Source organism: Microcaecilia unicolor, chromosome 2 (assembly GCF_901765095.1).
Source record: "Microcaecilia unicolor chromosome 2, aMicUni1.1, whole genome shotgun sequence".
In the NCBI taxonomy this organism is placed as follows: domain Eukaryota; kingdom Metazoa; phylum Chordata; class Amphibia; order Gymnophiona; family Siphonopidae; genus Microcaecilia; species Microcaecilia unicolor.
This window is the reverse complement of record NC_044032.1, coordinates 551407346-551426490: the sequence shown is the minus strand read 5'-3', so window position 1 is coordinate 551426490 and position 19145 is coordinate 551407346. Positions and strand designations below refer to the sequence as shown.

The 19145-nt window shown below is 42.8% G+C and overlaps 1 protein-coding gene across 1 annotated transcript in view; it reads right to left on the bottom strand.

Moving 5' to 3' along the window:
• SLC10A4 (solute carrier family 10 member 4) overlaps window positions 1–13867 on the bottom strand; it is a 31782-nt gene extending 17915 nt beyond the window's left edge. Inside the window, exons 1-2 of the mRNA XM_030192640.1 lie at window positions 13327–13867; window positions 12053–12263 (exon numbers count right to left, since the gene is read on the bottom strand). Of these exons, the coding sequence (XP_030048500.1) occupies window positions 12053–12263; window positions 13327–13832 (717 nt within the window). The 5' untranslated portion in view covers window positions 13833–13867. The remainder of the gene's footprint in view (window positions 1–12052; window positions 12264–13326) is intronic.
• Window positions 13868–19145: the final 5278 nt, after the last annotated feature.

The following is a 19145-nucleotide window of genomic DNA, read 5'->3' as shown; positions in this document are numbered from 1 at the left end:
ACTTTTAATTCAGTAAGAAGAGTAAGTGACACGTTAAAGTGCTGTATTTACGCCTGCTAGTGGATGCGCCTAATGTAGGGGTGTAGACGCCAACTTAAACTAGAGTTCTATAATGGAATCTTGGCATCCAGATGTTGTTATAGTATCGGCACTTGGCCAGGGCCAGTCTTAGCACTACTACTACTATTTAGCATTTCTATAGCGCTACAAAGCATACGCAGCGCTGCACAAACATAGAAGAAAGACAGTCCCTGCTCAAAGAGCTTACAATCTAATAGACAAAAAATAAATAAAGTAAGCAAATCAAATCAATTAATGTGAACGGGAAGGAAGAGAGGAGGGTAGGTGGAGGCGAGTGGTTACAAGTGGTTACGAGTCAAAAGCAATGTTAAAGAGGTGGGCTTTCAGTCTAGATTTAAAGGTGGCCAAGGATGGGGCAAGACGTAGGGGCTCAGGAAGTTTATTCCAGGCGTAGGGTGCAGCGAGACAAAAGGCGCAAAGTCTGGAGTTGGCAGTAGTGGAGAAGGGAACAGATAAGAAGGATTTATCCATGGAGCGGAGTGCATGGGAAGGGGTGTAGGGAAGGACGAGTGTGGAGAGATACTGGGGAGCAGCAGAGTGAGTACATTTATAGGTTAGTAGAAGAAGTTTGAACAGGATGCGAAAATGGATAGGGAGCCAGTGAAGGGTCTTGAGGAGAGGGGTAGTATGAGTAAAGCGACCCTGGTGGAAGATGAGACGGGCAGCAGAGTTTTGAACCGACTGGAGAGGGGAGAGGTGACTAAGTGGGAGGCCAGCAAGAAGCAGATTGCAGTAGTCTAAACGAGAGGTGACAAGGGTGTGGATGAGGGTTTTGGTAGAGTGCTCGGAAAGAAAGGGGCGGATTTTACGGATGTTGTAAAGAAAGAAACGACAGGTCTTGGCAATCTGCTGGATATGAGCAGAGAAGGAGAGAGAAGAGTCAAAGATGACCCCAAGGTTTCGAGCTGAGGAGACAGGGAGAATGAGAGAGCCATCAACAGAAATAGAAAACGGGGGGAGCGGGGAGGTGGGTTTGGGGGGGGGGGGAAATGAGAAGCTCGGTTTTGGTCATATTTAATTTCAGGTGGCGTTGAGACATCCAGACAGCAATGTCAGACAAGCACGCTGAAACTTTGGTTTGGATGCAAGGTGAGAGATCAGGGGTAGAAAGGTAGATTTGGGAGTCATCAGCATAGAGATGGTAGGAAAAGCCATGGGATGAGATTAATGAACCAAGGGAAGAAGTGTAGATAGAAAAGAGGCGGGGCCCTGTGCAGACCAGTTCAGTGGACTCCCCTGCCTGCACCCGCTCCCCCCCCCCACGCCCGCCACCATAAACTATAATGTATCAGTTTAAAAGGAGGTTTAGAGCTCTCCAAACCCCCACCTCACTCCATACCTTGATATGCATCCACCACATTTCAGTAGAGAGTGGCAGACAGCAGCAGCAGCAGCAGCAATTTTCATATCCCGTCAGCTGTTGAGCCCAGAGCCTCCTCGCTGCTGCATCCCGCCCTTTCGGAAGCAGGAAGTGATATCAAAAGGGGGCGGAACGCAACAGTGAGGAGGCTCTGAGCTCGGCAGCTGACGGGATATGAAAATCGCTGCCTGATACCCTCTACTGAAATGTGGATGCACGAAGCAGGAAGGTGTTTCGAGACGGGAGGACAGGTGTGCCAGAGATGCGGTGCCCCTAGGAGCGTGAGGCCCTGTGGACTGCCCCTGCCTAAGACCGACCCTGCACTTGACGCACTGCATCTGAAAGCCTAAGTTGTGGCGCCCAGTTATATATGACCTGCCATACAATTACCAAAGTAATAGTAAATGATGACAGATGAAGCTCAGCATGGCCAATTCAATCTCCGTAGAAAGGTGGCTAGGGTTGAATCTGCCCCTCCATGCAGGTCACTTCCTGTCTTTGATTTTTAGGGTTATAACTACCACTCCTTGCCCTCCTTTTTGCCTTTTTTAAAGTGTGAAAGTTATTTAAGTTTTACTTTGAGTGGAAATACTTAATACTTTTATTACATCTTCATGCTGTACAGGAAATTCCATCACTGGTTTTCACCACACCACTTCCCATGGAAAAGCATTCCAGACATCCAGCACCACCTCTGTGAAAAAGTTATTTCCTGATGTTGCTTTTAAGTTTTCCTCTTCGCAGCTTCATTTCGTGACCTCTAGTTCAATAACCTCTCCAGTATCTCCCCAATCCCTCCTCTCCTTAAGGGTAAATATATGCAAGTGCTGAAGTATCTTCTCTTATGTCTTCATACCATTTTGGTAACTTGCCTCTAAACAGCTTTGAGTCTTTTTATGTCTTTGGCAAGATACAGTCTACAAATCTGAACACAGTACTCCAAGTGTGGTCTCACCAATGACTTGGACAGGGGCATTCTCTCTTTTTTTTTTTTTTTTTTACAAGTTATGCCCCTCTCTATTGAAGATGAGCATCTTTCTGGCCTTGGTCACCGCCTTATCACATTGTTTTGCCACCTTGAGATCCTCAGACACTATGGGGCTCATTTTTGAAAGAGAAAAACATCCAAAGTGTGTCATAAAGCAGCAGTTGGAGGAATTTCTTCTCAAAATGTCCAAATCAGGATTTTTGAAACCTGTTTTGCAGATGTTTATCAATGCAATTTGTCTTCAGTGCATCCAAATCGCAAGGGGGTGTGCCTGGGGTAATTCTGGGGTAGTCTTAGGGCGTTCCTAACACTTGAATGTTTTACAGCCATAATGGAACAAAACGAAAAAGTCTAGGGCTGAAACTTCAACATTTTGGTCTACACCTGTTTTTAGAATGAATAAGGCACAAAAAGGTGTCCTAAATGACCAGATAACCACTGGAGGGAATCCCCAGTGGTCATTGATCCCCTCTTACCCCCCAAAATGTGAATAAAAATAGTACTTATCAGCCTCTATGACAACCTCAGATTTTATAAAGCATGCAGGTCCCTGGAGTAGTCTAATGATGGGTGCAATGCACTGTAGACAGGTGGACCCAGGCCCATACCTCCCCCTACCTGTTACACTCGTGGTGGAGACTGTGAGCCCTCCAAAATTCAACAGAAACCCACTGTATCCACATATAGGTGCCCCCTTCACCCATAGGGTCTATTGTAGAGATGTACAGTTGGGAGTGGTGGGTTTTGAACGGCTCAGCAGACAAGATAAGGATGCAATGGTGAGGTGTGTACTTGGGGGCATTTATATGAAGTCCATAGCAGTGCCACCTAGGGCACTGCATTGCTCTCCTGGGATATCTGGGGGAACAGTCTACTAAAAATGCTGGGTCCCTCCTACATCCCAATGGCTTGATTTTCTATGTTTTTCACTTGTACTTTTTATTTTTTTTTTTCAAAAATGGCCTGAAAAGATAAATGCACAGAGCACAAAACCTTGTTATAAACAATATTTTTGAAACAAAGAGATAGATATTTTGCGGTTTTTCGAACATGGTCATGTTTTTGATTTGGGCTGTTTAACACAAGACGTCCAAAGTCCAACTTAGACGCCATATTGAAAATGCCCCTCACCACTCCAAAGCCTCTTTCCTGCTCTGTGCACATCAGCCTCTGTCCTCCTATCACATACAGCTCCTTTGGATTTCTACACTCCAAATATATCATTCTATATTTCTTCATATTAAAGCTTAACTGCCAAGCATTAGTCTAAGCTTCTAATTTTTGTAGATCAGTTCTCATGATTTTCATGATTGTCAGCTCTGTTGCAAATCTCTCTGTCATCTGCAAAAAGGCAAACTTTTCCTTCTAACCCTTTTCAATATTGCTCACAAAGAGAGTTCCTGAAGACATTTCACAACTCACCTTTCTTCTGAGTGAGTTCAATTTACCACCACCCACTGCCACTTATCAGTCAATCAATTTCTGATCCAGTTTACCCTCTTGGGCCCATTCCTCTAGCTGCTCAATTAATTCATGAGCCTCCTATGAGCAACAGTACCAAAGATTTTGCTGAAATCTAGGTAGGCCACATCCAGTGCATGCTCTTGATCCCGTTCTTTTGTTACCCAGTCAGAGAAATCAATTTGATTCATTTGGCATAATCTGGAACTCGTTGCTGGAGGGTGTGGTAATGGCAGTTAGCATATCTGGGTTTAAAAAAAGGTTTGGACAAGTTCTTGGAGGAAAAGTCCATAGTCTGTTATTGAGATAGACATGGGGGAAGCCACTGCTTGCCCCAGGATTGGTAGCATGGAATGGTGCTACTAATTGGGTTTGTGCCCGGTACTTGTGACTTGGATTGGCCACTGTTGGAAGCAGGATACTGGGCTAGATGGACCATTGGTCTGACCCAGTATGACTGTTCTTATTTTCTTATGCCTTTGGTGAAGGCATTTTGCCTTGGATTTTGCAGCCTATTGGATTGTGGAAGTTTCACTACTCCTTTCCTCTGTTACTTTTCTAACCACCAAGGTAAGGCTTCCCAGAGACTTTTATCTCTTCAGAAGTTGCAGGAAGGTAATCCATTTGCCCCTGTTTCAAGTCTGTGCAATAAGACTGTCAGCACAGTTTTATCTGTTGAGTTGTTCTGGTTCTTTTGTCCTCTTCCTTTAAACATGAGCATCTGTAGCTTGAAAAGTTTAAGAGAGAACTCTGGCAAGCGTGCACCGCTTTTCCTCTGGTGTTTAACATATATTTATTTATTTATTTATTATTACATTTGTACCCCATGCTTTCCCACTCAAAGCAGGTTCAATGCGGCTTACATAGTAATAGGGATTACAGGATATTGATGAGAAAATAAAAGTTAAATATAACAGAATAACAAAAATGATAGGTAAAGAAGGACAGGGGTGAGGAGTAGGAGAGGTGTAAACAAGGTTAGAAGAGGCAGGAGGGGGATGGGTACAGGATAAGCAAATGGAATTTTGGTTAGAAAGATAGCCAAGGTCATTGTCGTTGTCTCCTGGATATGTGATGGATAGTAGGATTCATAGAATTAGTTTGGGCTATTAGGATAGGCTTGCTTGAACAGATGGGTTTTTAGTGATTTCCGGAAGGGTAGATAGCCACCGATTGATCTGATAGGTCTTGGGAGGGCATTCCAGAGTTGGCTACCTAAGAAGGAGAAATTGGATCCAAAATAGATTTTATCGGTGATCTCTTATTTCATTTACTTGCTTCACTGATGCACACCCTTAGGAATGGGCAGCTCAGAAGTGTTCATTTTGTATTGCTTCCTGGGTCACTTATAGGAATGTTCATTCTGTTTAGGGAAGGCGTTCTCGATCCAATCCTTGGGACATACTTAGCCAGTCAGGTTTTCAGGATATCAACAATGAATATGCATGAGAGATATTTGCATGCACTGCGTCCTTTCTTTGTGAATGTATGTCATGTATCTGACCTAGCTAGGTATGTCCCGAGGACTGGGTTGAAACCCCCTCATTCATGGTAAAAAAAAAAATTCCTTAAGGGAGCAATATTGCTTTACGAATGCAGGCTCTTTTGGAAGTGTATGCACTAATAACATATAAAAAATCCTGATAATTATTTTTTCTTTATCCTGTTGTTTTGGGACACCCCTAGTACTCCTATGTCTCTAAGGCAGACTTATTTATTTATTAGGATTTATTTACCGCCTTTCTGAAGAAATTCACTCAAGGTGGCATACAATAGGACTAAATCAAGCATGAGCAATAGACAATTACAGCAGTAAAAATATTCAAATAACAATACAAAGTATGACGTGGATGGGCATAATCGAAAGGGACGCCCAAGTTTTTCTGAGGATGTCCTTGCAAGACGTCCCCGTGAAGGGGCGGGGAAACCCGTATTATCAAAACAAGATGGGCGTCCATCTTTCGTTTCGATAATACGGTCAGGGACGCCCAAATCTCAACATTTAGGTTGACCTTAGAGATGGTTGTCCCCGGTTTTTGGCGATAATGGAAACCGAGGACGCCCATCTCAAAAACAACCAAATCCAACTCATTTGGTCGTGGGAGGAGCCAGCATTCATAGTGCACTGGACCCCCTCACATGCCAGGACACCAACTGGGCACCCTAGGGGGCATGGTAGTGGACTTCAGAAATTGCTCCCAGGTGCATAGCTCCCGTACCGTGTGGGCTGAGCCCCCCAAAAACCACTACCCACAACTGTACACCACTACCAAAGCCCTTATGGGTGAAGGGGGACACCTAAATGTGGGTTAAGTGGGTTTCTGGTGGGTTTTGGAAGGCTCACATTTACCACCACAAGTGTAACAGGTGGGGGGAATGGGCCTGGGTCTGCCTGTCTGAAGTGCACTGTACCCACTAATACTGCTCCAGGGACCTGCATACTGCTGTGATGGACCTGAGTATGACATTTGAGGCTGGCAAAAAATATTTTTAAAGAATTTTTTTGAGGGTGGGAGGGGGTTAGTGACCACTGGGGGAGTAAGGGGAGGTCATCCCCGATTCCCTCAGGTGGTCATCTGGTCAGTTTGGGCACCTTTTCATGCTTGGTTGTAACAAAAAAAGGACCAAGTAAAGTCATCCAAGTGCTCATCAGGGACCCCTTCTTTTTTCGATTATGGGTCGAGGACGCCCATGTGTTAGGCACACCCAAGTCCCGCCTTCGCTACACCTCCGACATACCCCCGGGAAACTTTGGTCATCCCAGCGACGGAAAGCAGTTAAGGAAGTCCAAAATCGGCTTTCAATTATGCTGATTTGGGTGACCCTGCAAGAAGGACGCCCATCTTCCAATTTGTGTCGAAAGATGGGCGTCCTTCTCTTTCGAAAATAAGCCTGATAGTATACTACTTACAATGTCAACATAATACGTAATAGAACATTTTAATTGACAGTGAAGGGTATAATCAAAGATGGAACATATAGATAGGTAAGAGAGTAAGAGGAGTTAGAAAATAAGGTGACTAATTTAAAGAAATGTGTACATGAGGTCAGAGAGATGGTTAAAAGGGCCATATTATGGGCAGACCAGGTTTTCAGGATATCCCTAATGAATATGTATGTGAGAGATCTGCATGCAAATGTTTTCATGCATATTCATTAGGGATATCCTGAAAACCTGACCCGTTTGCAGCCCTCAAGGACTGAATGTGGATAAGCCTGTTCTAAGACAAATGATCACTGGGATTCATACAGTGCAGGGCAATTCCTCTTCAGTACTGTTTCTTAGGACACCCCCAGCCAGGTTTTTCAGGATATCAACAATGAATATAGATGAGCCAGATTGGCATACTGAGGAGGCAGTGCATACAAATCTTTCTCATGCATATTCATTGTGGCTATCCTGAAAACTCGACTGGCTGGGTGTGCCCCAAGGGCTGGATTGAGAAGCAGTGCTGTACAAGAAGGTCTGGGTTGAGACCCCCATGCTCACACCTCTCAGATAGAGAGATACTGTTGTCAAATACAGTTTCTACATGATGACTTCTAAAGCAGATACTATGGTGTTACTCATGTCCATCATCATTCATTTTTTATAACTGGCTAAACTGCGAGACTAGGAAGCCTGGGATCTGAATAACGGAACTGCCAATTCCTGTTTCTTTAACAGTAACCAGTGCCTACTTGGCACCCTCTCTAGCCTCTCAGAGTGACCCCAGTACTGTGCTTAGCAAGCTTCAGCACTGCAGGGTGATGTGGGTGGGGTCTCTGCATGCATGCTCTATTTTCTAAGATGCTCTGTTTTCTTGCCCATCAGTAAGAAACAATTTAAAGTGAAACCTGGTCTTTAATGGGATTTGCACAGAAGCAGATATGGTTTATTAAATCACTGGATTGTTTTTTTCCCTCCATTCTCGAAATGTGTCATAGGTTTGTTATGTTGAAACATGCAACTGCAGCACTGAATCTCCAGCTAATTCTAACTAATTTCTCTCTTTTATCAGATTGTATATAAAGCAGAAACTGTTTTTCCTTAAGTAACTTGTTTACCTGCAACGAGCTGGTATGTGGGATTAATGTGATTCACTGGTTTTATGCACACTGGGGTGCAGTAAAAGGGCCACAATATGGGTAGTTTGGTTTTTGTTTTATAGTGAAACAATTGTAATACTGAATTAAATGAACTGTGATTAGAGGTGAAAAGAAGGAAAATAGCTTCTGTAACGCAGACCTTGGAGGTGATGTGCTTAATCTTAATACTAAGTTTGAAGATTTGAAAAACACAGTAGACTCTGTTAAAAATGACAACAACAAAAGTGCAATCTTTACAAGAAGAGGTTGATACTTTAAATGCCTTTAAAATGTGTATATTAAGGATTCTATGGAAATTAGACGTAAGATTGAACAGATTGAGAATTTAAACAGGCGCCTAAATCTCTGTCTCTTGCATTTTCCTATAATTGCGGGGGTAACTCTGATAGATACCTTTAAGAAATACTTGATAGAAATTTTTAATTTTCCTGCTGAGACAATACCCCCACTAAACAAAATATATTATATTCCTAAAATAAGAGAAGGAGCACAAGGCCCTGAGAAAGACACTCCTGATTTACAAAACATTTCTGATATTTTGGAACAATCCTCGGACATTATAATGAACAGAGCTACATTGATTGTATCTATAGTTTTTGAGCAGGGCTACAATGCTATTCTAAGACTTTATTTTAGAAATTTGAAAGCTCAATTCTATGGTTCAAAAGTGTGGATATATCCAGATGTCACCAAGCCTACTCAACAAAAAAGGAAATTATTTCTTGCTTTAAAACAAAAGACAATAGATATCAGTGCTTCCTTTTTTCTTGCATACCCATGTAAGTGTGTAGTTAAATTGGGTCAAACTAAATACACCTTCTTTTCACCGGAACAACTTAAGTCGTTTGTAGAATTGAAACAAGTGAAATGAAATTGTTTTTGGAGAAAATGCAGCCTTTACCTTAACTTGAATATAAGTTTGTATATACTTCTCTAACTCTTTTCCCCCCTCACTCAAATTGGGGTCTAAGAAAGGTTTTCATTTATATTGTTAGTAAAAAAAAAACAACTAAACATTCTAAGTATATATATATATTTTTTTTTCCTTATTATAATGCCTTGAATTATATGTGAATGTTTGAATATTATTTTATTTCTTCCTGTATTTCTGTACAAGGTAATCCTTGAATATTGTATTTAAAAGTATAAATAAAGAATTTAAAAAAAAAGAAGGAAAATAGAAGGGCTTGGGAGGGGAAAAAACATGTCAGGAAAAGTGAGAATTTTGATGCATAAGTACATAAGTAATGCCATACTGGGAAAAGACCAAGGGTCCATCGAGCCCAGCATCCTGTCCACGACAGCGGCCAATCCAGGCCAAGGGCACCTGGCAAGCTTCCCAAACGTACAAACATTCTATACATGTTATTCCTGGAATTTTGGAGTTTTCCAAGTCCGTTTAGTAGCGGTTTATGGACTTGTCCTTTAGGAAACCGTCCAACCCCTTTTTAAACTCTGCTAAGCTAACCGCCTTCACCACTTTCTCCGGCAACGAATTCCAGAGTTGGGTGAAGAAAAATTTTCTCCGATTTGTTTTAAATTTACTACACTGTAGTTTCATCGCATGCCCCCTAGTCCTAGTATTTTTGGAAAGCGTGAACAGACGCTTCACATCCACCTGTTCCACTCCACTCATTATTTTATATACCTCTATCATGTCTCCCCTCAGCCGTCTCTTCTCCAAGCTGTATAGCCCTAGCCTCCTTAGTCTTTCTTCATAGGGAAGTCGTCCCATCCCCGCTATCATTTTAGTTGCCCTTCGCTGCACCTTTTCCAATTCTACTATATCTTTCTTGAGATGCGGCGACCAGAATTGAACACAATACTCAAGGTGCGGTCGCACCATGGAGCGATACAACGGCATTATAACATCCTCACACCTGTTTTCCATACCTTTCCTGATAATACCCAACATTCTATTCGCTTTCTTAGCCGCAGCAGCACACTGAGCAGAAGGTTTCAGTGTGTTATTGACAACGACACCCAGATCCCTTTCTTGGTCCGTAACTCCTAACGTGGAACCTTGCATGATGTAGCTATAATTCAGGTTCTTTTTTCCCACATGCATCTCCTTGCACTTGCTCACATTAAACATCATCTGCCATTTAGCCGCCCAGTCTCCCAGTCCTTGTAATTTTTCACAATCCTGTCGCGATTTAACGACTTTGAATAACTTTGTGTCATCAGCAAATTTAATTACCTCGCTAGTTACTCCCATCTCTAAATCATTTATAAATATATTAAAAAGCAGCGGTCCTAGCACGGACCCCTGAGGAACCCCACTAACTACCCTTCTCCATTGTGCTTAAAAGTCTTCATAAAACATCAAAGTACTCAGTATGTATTTCTCCAATGTTTTCAGAAGAATGCTACAGTAGTCCTGAAGATACTTACATTGCAGCAGGAACAGTGGAAGAATAAGTCACTCCTTTTACTTCTGTTTCTGCTTCCCAGCCCCAAACTCTGCCTTTCTCCCTCATTCTTTTCATCTTTCTGTTTCTCCTCCCCTCACTGGCATCTCTCCTGGCTCCTCTCTAGCTTTTCTCACATCTTTCAGCTCTTTCATATACTTTTCCATCAGCTTTCTCTGTCCCTTTTCCCAGGTGAATACTTTCCACTTTTCTCCCCTGCCCTCTTATTCACCTGTTCTCCACCATCTAGCAGCTCTCCCTACCCCTCGACATTCACCGCCCCCATTCTCTCACACTAACTCCCTCCCAAGATCCCTGTTTTGTCCTTCCTCAAGGTATCTCCCTCCCTCCCAAGCACAACCACCCACTTCACCTTTCTCTCCCCCAAAATTCCAAAGCACACACCCCATCCACCTTTCTCCAGCCTCCCTCTCCCATGGCACACACATCCCATCTGTTTTTCTTCAGCCAAACTCTTCTGCTATGCCATTGAAGGAAGGAGACTCAGTGGTTCAGCAGTTTAACCAGCCAGATTTGCAACCATTGGAAAGTTGCAATGTACACGCCTACACCTTAGAGAAGGGATTCTCAACCCAGTCCTTGGGGACATACCTAGCCAGTCAGGTTTTCAGGATCCCCACAATGAATATGCATGAAATAGATTTACATAGAATGGAGGTACTGTATGCAAATTTATCTCTTGCATATTCATTGTGGATTCCCTGATAACCTGATTGACTAGGTGTGTCCCAGGGACTAGTTGAGAACCCCTGCCTTGGAGGGAACATTGGGTAGGAGCCCTGCAGAGACAAGGGTGAGAGCTACCACTTCAGAATTCAGGAAACACAAACACCGAATGCTGAACCGATCTGGGAGCTGTATGAATTAGAAGGTGGCGACTACTGGACAAATTTAGCAATTTTAGATCTGGAAAACAATAACTTGCTCGAGGCAATTTCTTACATTTTTCAGTCAAAATGTTAAATGTAACTTTTCCAGGTCCACACAATCTGACATTTTGACCTTGGCTTTTTATTTTTAAATAGGATTCAAGGTGTACAAAAATTTCTGGGGACAGTATTCAAAGGATTTATGCTCCTAACCTGGTGATTTCAACTCAATTTCACTAAATTCCTAAATTTGGGAGCCTAAAAAGTGGGTTTGGGATTGTACTAATACTCCATTGTTTGATGTCCCCCCCCCCCCCTTTATGCCCAGTAAGACCTTGGGTAGGGAGATACTGTCTTTAGCAGGATTTGTACAAAAGTACTTACAATCGATTTGTTTTGGGGAGGGGAAGGGAGGTTATCACCTTCATTATGAATTACAGATTTCTTGGTGCTCTCTAGGGCAGTAGTAACATCTGAACTGCTGGATTATCAAACCAGGTTGTATATAACTGTTTCACTCAAGCTGACAGATGGCATGTGTCCTTACAGGGTGGGCAGGAATAACTGGGCATACAGAATGTCGCAACTGGTTATTTGCTGCCCAGTCTATTACATTACTGTGTTAAGGTAAACACACTGGGTTCTGTGCCTGACTGCAGTGTCTGAAGGCTGAGACTGGGGTTGGTTCTATGTACAGGAGGACAGGAGAAGCAGGGCAGGGCAGGGCAGGGCAGGGTGTAATACCTGGTACGTCCTCAGGGGGCAGTCTTACCTTTAGCAGCAGGTCTGCAGCGCGGCTGTAGCGGTAGCGGATGAAGACCCCCAGACCGATGGGCAGGAGGGTGCTGCAAAGAGCCAGGGTCACCGTCCCCAGGGGCAGCAGCTGTACCAGAGGGGTATTAATCCAGGCCCGGCTGTAGAGCCATAGACATAGGGGCATCAGCACCAGAGCCAGCAAAGTAGAGGATATGGTCATGATGATACTGTAAGAAGGCAAAAAGAGATCTGTTTATAGTGCAAATTACACGGAGCCCAACAGACATCCCATCTTGTCCACAACTGGTGCAATGCTATGGAGTCTAGTTTTTTAAAGTTTGACGCTAAGTACATAAAGGAAAATACTTTCGAAAAAAGGCTGTGAGTGGGACTGCAACAGTGTCACCGGCTATCCTGTAATACCTCTACCCTGGAGACTGTGGTGTAATTGTACAACTCCATCGCTATTTGCTAAATTAAAACTACTGTTTCTCAGCCATGAGGAAAAATATCCCTAATGTAATAGCGGAGAACATTTAACCCCGATTGTCTGATATGACAGGGAGCATCTTTTACAGGATTTTAAACGCAATAAACGGTTTTAATTTTACAGATTTTGGACCGATATAAAAAAGAAAGAAAGTGAAAACAGGGCTGAGTACACCTCCCCATCCTTTCTCAGCAACTTGAGGGTTTCCCCTACCTTAAGACCTGTCTTTTTCCCTTTAGAGTATAAAAACATTTTTTTCAGATCCTTGAAATCAGGACCACTTATACAAAATATGGTACTGAAATATCTACGACCTGTTTTTATTTAATTCCAAGGCGAATACAACCAGCTAAATGGTAAATGCCAATTTAACAAAGAGCGAAATAAAAGCAACGCTGAAACTGTGCTTTTTTTTTTTTTAAATAGAAATTATTTCATATAGTGTTGCTAACGTCAACATTTGGGCTATTTATCTATCTATCTATCTATCAAAAAACACCAGGACCAGGTATTGTGACAAATTACAAGTCTCCATTGGAAAAAAAAAGTTGAATAGAAACACATTTCCATCTTCTAGCTCTGAATATGCTCAACGCTTGCTCTTGATAAATAAACATTAAAAGAAAGTAACGACCGCCTGTAGAGGATCTGTTCGATTACAGCCTCGAATGTAATAATAATCCTCAGTGGGGCTGGGTCGCTCCAGAACCTCATTTCTTTCTTAACATCTGTTGCGTCTAACTCTCCCGTGCAAGCGCTGTGCATTACGCGTTATCCCCGCTCCCCGCATGACCGAATACCTGAGGTTCATGTCTCCATTGACCAGCACGGACATGATGTTGGAGAGGTTCCCTCCGGGACAGCAACCGCACAGCAGCACGGCCACAGCGGCCACCTCATCGAGAGAGAAGCAGAGGGCCAGCAGGAAGGCCACCAGGGGCATGATGAGGAAGGAGGAGATGAGAGCCAGCAGCAGCCCCAGGGGTCTCCGCAAGTACTGGCCGAACTGGCTCAGCTCTACCGTGCAGCCCAAGCCCAGCATAGTGGTGCACAGGGTCACCCCCACCAGGATACTGATGCCGTGGCTCAGAGGGGAAGCCCAGAAGGGGGGCAGCTCGGTGGCAGTCTGCAGAGTGGCCCCCAGCCCCGAAGGGCTCGGGCTGGGGGGTCCCGATCCTTGCGGGCTCCAGAGCTCCTCGCTGACACTGCTGGGCATATCTGAGAGGCTGGTGACAGGTTCGGAAGCCGAGGACAGGGTGGGGAGGCTTGGGCTGTAGTCGCTCACAGTCACACTGCTGTTCTCCATCTCTCTCTTTTCTGTTTCTTCAGTCTGATCGCTTCTTCTCTATCTCATTCCCCCAGTCTGAGACTGCACCGTGCACCGGAGGCGATAAGACACCAGCTACTCAATGGAAATGCTTCTCACATAGCAGGTCCAACCCTCCGACCAGCTGAAGCCAAGCTCCCTGCCCCCTCGTTCTCAGTGAAGAGCCCCGACTCAGTATACCTAAAACTTCTGCTACTGCATCAAACTCCAATGAGATACTGAAGCACAGCCTTTAATCCCTTGCAGGAAGCCTTTGACTTCCCAAGAATATTTTATAGAGTGGATGCCTCCTTTCAAGAGGTACCTAGTGTAACCGAAGATCAGACTGGGGTAAATTGATTGACGTGACGTCTAAAGTGATACTTTAAATGGTTAAGGTAAAAAAAACAAAACAAAAAAAACTAGCTAACCCCGAAAAGAAATCATTTTCAATATAGTAAAATAAAATGACATTGTACAGAAAGGACAATAACACGGATAATTCTCCCCTTGACCTTGATCAGGTCACACTTTTTCTTTTGCCTGGCAGTGGCTAGGACATATTTTGTTGCTTTCTCCTCTTTCTCTCAGGATTATACAGAGATTTTCCTGCTCATTAAGAACATAAGAATAGCCATACTGGGTCAGACCAATGGTCCATCTAGCCCAGTATCCTGTTTCCAACAGTGACCAAGCCAGGGGAGTAGGCAGACCTCACAGTGGGAGGGGGCCAAAGCCCATGGTGGTGGTGGGGCACATTTGATCTGCCACCGCTCCCCGCCCACTGCTGCAGCAAATACCTTGGCTGGTGGGGGTCCCGAAGCCCCACCAGCTGAAGCCTTGTCCAGTGCCAGTCTCCAGTGTCGCCGTGTTGCCTGCCTTGCTCTCTCTTCCCCACATGTCCTGCATGCTCCTTTTAGTAAAATTGTCTACGTGCTCCATAATTTTATTCTTCATAATAGTTTTCACTATTTTGCTCAGCACTGAGGCTTACCGGTCTGTAATTTCCCGGATCACTGCTAGAACCCGTTTTGAAAATTGGCCACCTTCCAATCTTCAGGTACTATGGATGATTTTAATGACATGTTACATATTACTTACAGCAGATCACCAATTTCATGCTTGAGTTCTTTGAGTACCCTTGGATGTATGCCATCCGGTCTAGGTGATTTACTACTCTTTAATTTTGTTGATTTAGCTTAGTACATCTTCCAGGTTCACCGATTTTTATGTCAGTTCCTCCACATCATCACCTTTGAAAACCATTTCCAGTACAGGCAGATCTCTTACATCTTCATTCGTAAAGATCAAAGCAAAAAATTCATTCAGTCTCTCCACTATGCCCTTGTCCTCCCTGAGTGCCCCTTTTACTCCTTCATGATCTAACAGTCCCACTGATTCCCTAACAGGTTTTCTGCTTCTGATGTACCTGAAAAAGTTGTTACTATGAGTTTTAGCCTGTGTGGCAAATTTCTCTTCATATTCTCTTTTAGCCTTCTTTATTAATGCTTTGCATCTGACTTGTCAGTGCTTATGTTGCTTTTTATTTTCTTCATTTGGGTCCTTTTTCCATTCTTTGAAGGGCATTCTTTTGGCTGTAACAGGCTTTTTCATTTCACCTTTTAAACATGCTGGCTATTGTTTTCTGTTCTTTCCACCTTTGCAAATACATGGAATGCACCTGGTCTGGGTGTTACGATTGTGGCCATGACCTCTCCCTGACTTACCTTATTCTGGTGGTCAGCTTCTGTGCTGGCTTCTGTTTCTTCTTTCTATGTTGCTAGAGCTGGCTCTGTGTCTGTGGGCTGGCTGCTCCCAGCATGAGTCTAATTGCTTTACTATACTGCAGCTGTGTGTGTTACCTGAGCTAGCTGCTTCTGTGTGCTGGTTGCTTCTAGCATGGCTCTAATTGCTCTGCTATACTGCAGCTGTTTTAGTGTCCTAACCTTTCTCCCAATCCTTTTAGCTTCTTTTTAACCATTTTCCTCATTTTATTATAGTCTCTCTTTCAAAAATTAAATGCAGCTACAGTAGATTTCCTTTCGGGTTTATCCTAGATAGTAGCTCACTGTTTCCCAGGGGACCCTGATATAACATTTATCCAGTCAAAATTGGGGTAATTGAAATCACAATAGTCCAAAAACAATTCTACAATCAATTTTGAGTATTCAAGAGTAGATGGAAATCAAATGAAAAAATAGTGGAGAAAAAAAAAGACCTTGGTAAATACCGGATACACCTCTTTGTAAAGGACACGCCTTTTAAATAGAGAGGGAACCTCTTAATCATTAGTCTTTTAAAAAAAACTCCACTTCATTTACTTTCGTATTCATAATACCATCTCACCCCTGTAAACACTCATTAAGGGCGGACACACTGCTTCATATCAAAAAGCCAAAAAATTAAGTATTACTTATCTTGGATTGTGACCATTTCCATCTGTGAAACTTCACGAATTTCTTTCTTTTACTTCTTTTTCTCTTTCTTTGTAATTCCCGACAGGAAAGCCCTGTTTCGCCACTGTCTGGCTGCTTCAGGGGAAAATATACTTATTCAACACCTCCAAGAACAATTGACTCGCCAGCATACTGTCCTCTGGCCTCTACATTGAAATGGCGGTCGGCGTCTTTGTTGAATCTTCCAGATTAAATACTCAGCATCTGACATCATTCCGTTCCCATGACGTATATTCACAGGAACGCTTTCCATTCAATAGATCCATATAAACCCCTCGGTATAACAGCTCAATTTCTTAGATATAGACGAATCTGCTCCACAAGAGACTAGTTTTATCAACATGCAAACAAGTTGGAGATGAAATTGTTGGATAGGGGTTATCCTAACAAGTTAGTATCTACAGCAAAAAAAAGAACATATCATAATCATAGAGAGTGGTTGCTACAACGGAAAGTGGAGTCTCAATCTGATGAAGAGATATTGACATTTGTAACGAAATTTAACTCGCATTCGAAAATCATGTCTAAGATTATAAAAAAGCATTTACCCCTTTTACAGGTTCACCCTTGCTTGCAAAATCTGAGGATTTTATTTGCATATCAAAGGAATAGCAATCTGAGTGATATCCTATGCCCTGCGGATATTTGGAATAGACAAAGCATGAGTCATACTCATGAAGGTATGCATAGTAGCTGTGGGAAATGCTCTGTATGAGTGAATATGATGACAACTAAAGAATTTGTAGATCAGAATACAGGAAAGGTGCATGCTTGTCGTGCTATCACTAATTGTACATCGATGAATGTGATCTACGTCATTACTTGCCCGTGTGGATTGAACTATGTTGGGCAGACCTCACGGGCGTTGAAGACTAGACTGATTGAACATAGGCATTGCATACAGTCAAAAAAATTGAATGAACCTATGGTGACTCATTGCGTGGATAAGCAGCATGATTTTTCAGAACTGAAATGTATGGTAATAGAGCAGGTTCAAGTTACGGAGAGAAGGGGAGACATCAGGAGTCTGTTGAGAAGAAAGGAGCAGAGGTATATTTTCACTTTGCAAACTGTTATACTGAGGGGTTTAAATGGATCTATTGAATGGAAAGCATTCCTGTGAATATACGTCATGGGAACGGAATGACGTCAGATGCTGAGTATTTAATCTGTAAGATTCAACAAAGACGCCGACCGCAATTTCTATGTAGAGGCCAGAGGACAGTATGCTGGCGAGTCAATTGTTCTTGGAGGTGTTGAATAAGTATATTTTCCCCTGAAGCAGCCAGATAGTGGCGAAACAGGGCTTCCCTGTCGGGAATTACAAAGAAAGAGAAAGAGAAGTAAAAGAAAGAAATTCGTGAAGTTTCACAGATGGAAATGGTCACTGTCCAAGATAAGTAATACTTAATTTTTTGGCTTTTTGATATGAAGCAGTGTGTCCGCCCTTAATGAGTGTTTACAGGGGTGAGATGGTATTATGAATATGAAAGTAAATGAAGTGGAGTTTTTTTTTAAAGACTAATGATTAAGAGGTTCCCTCTCTATTTAAAAGGCGTGTCCTTTACAAAGAGGTGTATCCGGTATTTACTGAGGTCTTTTTTTCTCCACTATTTTTTCATTTGATTTCCATCTACTCTTGAACACTCAAAGTTGGTTGTAGAATTGTTTTTGGACTATTGTGGATTTTGGATTCTACTTATTCCGATATTATACAAGGTAATTGAAATCACCCATTATTATAGTGTTGCCCAATTTGCCAGCTTTCCTAATCTCTGTAAACATTTCTTCATCTGTCTGTTCGTTCTCTCCTGGTGGACGGTAGTACAGCCCTACAAGAATACTCCTTCCCTTCATACATGGAATTTAAATCTATAATGATTCCACGCTGCTATGTGTTTCATGTGGAATGTTTATTTTAATTCCCTCTTTAACATAGCACAAGCCGCCCTCCAATTTGATCTGTTCTATCATTGCGATACAATTTGTACCCTTTTAACACAGTGTCCCATTGATTGTCCTCTTTCCACGAAGTCTCTGAGATGTCTATTATATCTACCTCATCATTTAGTGCTATATACTCTAACTCTCCCATCTTACTTTTTAGGCTTCTAGTATTTGTAAACAGGCACTTCAAATTGTGTTTTTCCCTTGGATCTACAAGCTGCTTAGAAGTTGACGGGGATAATTATTGCTCATTATTGCTTGTTAAGTGCTTTGTGGGAAGTCTTTGGTTTTCTGATATATTTGTATTTTGCAAGAGAAAATGCATTTCTGTTTCTGTTTCTCTAGTGTTGCATTACAAAGGCTGGTTTCGTGGAGTTCACAGCTCAGTTTTCATCTGGATACTTCTATTTCTAGTCTGTGTTTGGTATGTGTCTCTCTGTGCTTTGCTTGCATAGTTTCAATGTAGAGATCTGCACAGTCCAGCTTGTTCCATTTTCCAGTTTGTACCTGCTAATGGGAAGTGTACTGGTGCTCCAGAGTAGGTCCTAGAGTTTTCATTACCAGCGTTCCTTTTGTGTTTCCTGCTTTTCATAAGCTGGGTTGCAACTGCTTGAATTTGGGGTGTTAATATTGGATTGGTAAGGCAGGTTTACTAAAATGCATTACCAAATGGACAACGTATTTTAACGAGAGACTTTGTACCTCAACGTTCTATGCCTGGCTGGCTGGCTGGCTGTCTGGATTCGTAACATCCTGATGTCAGAAAGCCTCCAGTGTTCCCTTCCCTCTCACTGTCCCACCTTCGCATAAAGACGAAATGATGTCAGAGGAGGGCGGGACAGTGAGAGGGAAGGTAACGCTGGAGGCAAACTGACATCAGGATGTTATGAACGTAAGCAAGTGAAGACAA